General features: G+C 38.0%; 1 protein-coding gene across 1 annotated transcript; it reads left to right on the top strand.

Annotated features, from left to right (window-relative positions):
• Positions 1–765: 765 nt before the first annotated feature.
• LOC118816283 (carbohydrate sulfotransferase 12-like) lies at positions 766–2,069 on the top strand. The gene has a single exon (XM_036582808.1). It carries the CDS (start codon positions 849–851, stop codon positions 2,067–2,069), a length of 1,221 nt encoding a protein of 406 aa, XP_036438701.1. The 5' UTR covers positions 766–848.
• The last annotated feature ends 911 nt before the right edge of the window (positions 2,070–2,980 follow it).

The following is a 2,980-nucleotide window of genomic DNA, read 5'->3' as shown; positions in this document are numbered from 1 at the left end:
AAATCAAACTCACAGTCATTTGCAAACGTTTGGACTCCCCTGGTTAAATGACATGATTTGTTGATTTTCTATGTGAATTAAGTTAACACATACTCTAAAGAGAACATACTTCTGCATTAATGCACAATTATTGTTTATCTGCTGAAATTCACATACTGAAATTCACACAGAGAAACTTGCTCAGATTTATTTACTGTGGGGGTGATAGGAATCACAATTTCTACAACACAAATACAGCCATTTTATTTTCTTACCTGAAACAACAGATAATCTAATCATGTTTTATGTCAATGTTGTTGATGGTAAAATAGTGGTAAATCTGAGGAATTTTGACTTACAACACCCTGCATATTATGCCAAACTGCCACAAATGGCTTAAAAAAATAATTTTTGGCCATATGTTTATCTTAAAACTACTGTAAAACAGCATTTCTGGCATCAAGCAGTGTGTTTGTAACCATTTCATGTAATAACTTTCTGTGAAGGGCACTATGAAAAAATCTGACTTGAAGTTTCTCTAGAATGAAGCATTTTACATCAAACCACTCCAAATGGTGACATCTTAATGGTGTAAACAGAAAAAAAAAGAAAAAAAAGGTGAGTGAATCAAACAGGTCAGCACATCATACTGTAATGTAGAGGAAAAAATGAATTTCAAGATAAGCACATTCTCCTAAAACTTGATCATGCAAAAGAGAAGTATAAAAATATGAATGGAGGTTATGAGCAGTAGGCAATGAAAGAGTTAACAATGTCACCATTCAGCTCACCTGAAGAGCTGATCTCCACCCTTGTCTGCTTCTCAGAATTTTCTGGTACTCTCACACTTCTCGTTCTCTCTGACTGAAATGAAGAAAATGAGATATTTTTACGTTCTTTTAACCATAGGGGGTGTTTTTCTGTTGTTTTATGCCAACAGATACTGGACGAACAGAAGTGAGGCAGAAGAATTTTTCAGACCTTCACCTAACACCTCTTTGTTCAACCCAGAACATGGATATTCTGAACTGCATTCGGAAACTGCCAGTAGCAGCTACTTCGGGTCAAACCTGCATCACTACTACAACCTGGTCATGAAAGGATTTGCAACCTCTGATGAGGAGACAGATGAAGAAAACGACCTGCTTGAGGACCCAGAGCTGGACAACAGGAGATGTGAGTGGAAGATCCATTCAAGCCCGATTCCTCTGGAGCTCAAACACAGACAGTACGCCCGAATGAAGCTCATTCATGACCTCTGTGACAGTAACGGCACCTTAGGCTTCAATGGGAAATGGCAGACAATTGATGACATTCCAAACTGGGAACTAGGACACCTGCTTGTAGACGACCGACACGGAATAATCTATTGCTACGTCCCAAAAGTTGCATGCACCGAGTGGAAGCGGGTCATGATTGTTCTGAGCGAGAGCCTTAAGGTGAACGGCGTGCCTTACAGAGACCCTTCAAATATCCCTGTGGAACTAATTCATGGAAACAGCATCCAGTACCTTAACAGGTACAACAGGACGGTGATGAAACACAAACTTCAACAATACAAGAAGTTCATGTTTGTCAGAGAACCTTTTGTCAGACTGATTTCAGCCTACAGAGACAAGTTTCAAAAAGAAAATCAGCCATTTTACAAGCGCTATGCCGTCCCTATACTGAAGAGATTCGCCAAAATCCCTAATCCACCAGCATCTGCAAAGGAAGCACGCACTGCTGGTATTGCACCATCTTTCTCCAACTTCATTCAGTATATCCTGAGCCTACCAGCAGAGAAATATGAACTGCTGGATGAGCACTGGAGACAGATGACTCATCTGTGCCATCCATGCCAGATCCATTATGACTTCATAGGGAAGATGGAGACCATGGAAGAAGATGCAGCTCACCTGCTACGAATGCTCCACGTAGATAATATTGTCCAGTTCCCAAAGAACATAAGGGGCAGAACAGATGAAAACTGGGTAAAGACATGGTTTCCCAACATCACCACTGAGTGGAGAAGGAAACTGTTCAAACTGTTTGAGACAGACTACAAATTATTTGGATATCAAGTTCCTGAATATCTTCTACATCCATAAAACACTGCCCACTTTCTTGTTGGTGTGGTTTCCATGTGATTTGAATTGTGTGGAGGTCTTCTGTAAGATGTTTAGAGTTTATACGTCATGGTACATGTTGTGGTGACATACAGTTGCTCAAAGCAATTTGTAAATACGTTATATTGTATTAATGTCTAAAAGAAAACGTTAAGAAAAAAGACTTAAGCAACAGCTGTACTAATGCAAGCTCATGGCATTTCTATTTTGTGGTGTGGTAATTCCTGTGAATGAGTTCCAATGCATGATTTTTTATAGAGTAAATGACATGATGTCTTTGGTAAAGGCTGTTTCTATTTTGTTGAGTTAACTGTTTGTTATTTATCCTAAGGCTTATTTTACAGCAAACAAATGTTAAACTTATATGTAAGGTATGTATTTATGAGATTGAGGAAGGGAGGTGTGTACCTACTGACCTATTTCCACTTTTGAAATATTTTTAATAATTATAATTTTGGACAGTAACTTGATGCAGCTTTTTCATTCAAGAATCTTTGACAGCTTGGTTCATTTTAAATATATCTAACATTTGGCAATGTTTATTTACAGATTCCTAGTGTCCTACAAATTCCTTGAAAGCTGTGAACTTACTCAGGACTGAAATATCAGAATGATTGTATACCCTCATCTGCAACCAAATTGGTTTTATATCATTAAAAACTTTAATCCCACACTTTTGAATAGTAGAGTATGTGCTTGGTCAGGGCCGTTCCCCCTCTACGTAACCAAAAGCATATTTAAGCTAAACAGAATATCTCCTTAAGTCCTTCTTCAACAAAGGGTTTATATTTGCTGTATATCTTTTTAAGTCTTTATTTAAATAAGAGCTAATATGTGCTAAATACCTCCTAAAGTTTGCAAACAGACTGTGTCCTGTTTGTGATCTTAAAAGG

Source organism: Colossoma macropomum, unplaced genomic scaffold (genome assembly GCF_904425465.1).
Source record: "Colossoma macropomum unplaced genomic scaffold, Colossoma_macropomum, whole genome shotgun sequence".
Classification (NCBI taxonomy): domain Eukaryota; kingdom Metazoa; phylum Chordata; class Actinopteri; order Characiformes; family Serrasalmidae; genus Colossoma; species Colossoma macropomum.
Note: the sequence above shows the minus strand (reverse complement) of the source record. Positions and strands in the feature narration are given on the sequence as shown.

Bases quoted from the DNA above. Each gene is read 5' to 3' on its own strand.
- LOC118816283 (XM_036582808.1), top strand. From the start codon at position 849: ATGAAGAAAATGAGATATTTTTACGTTCTTTTAACCATAGGGGGTGTT.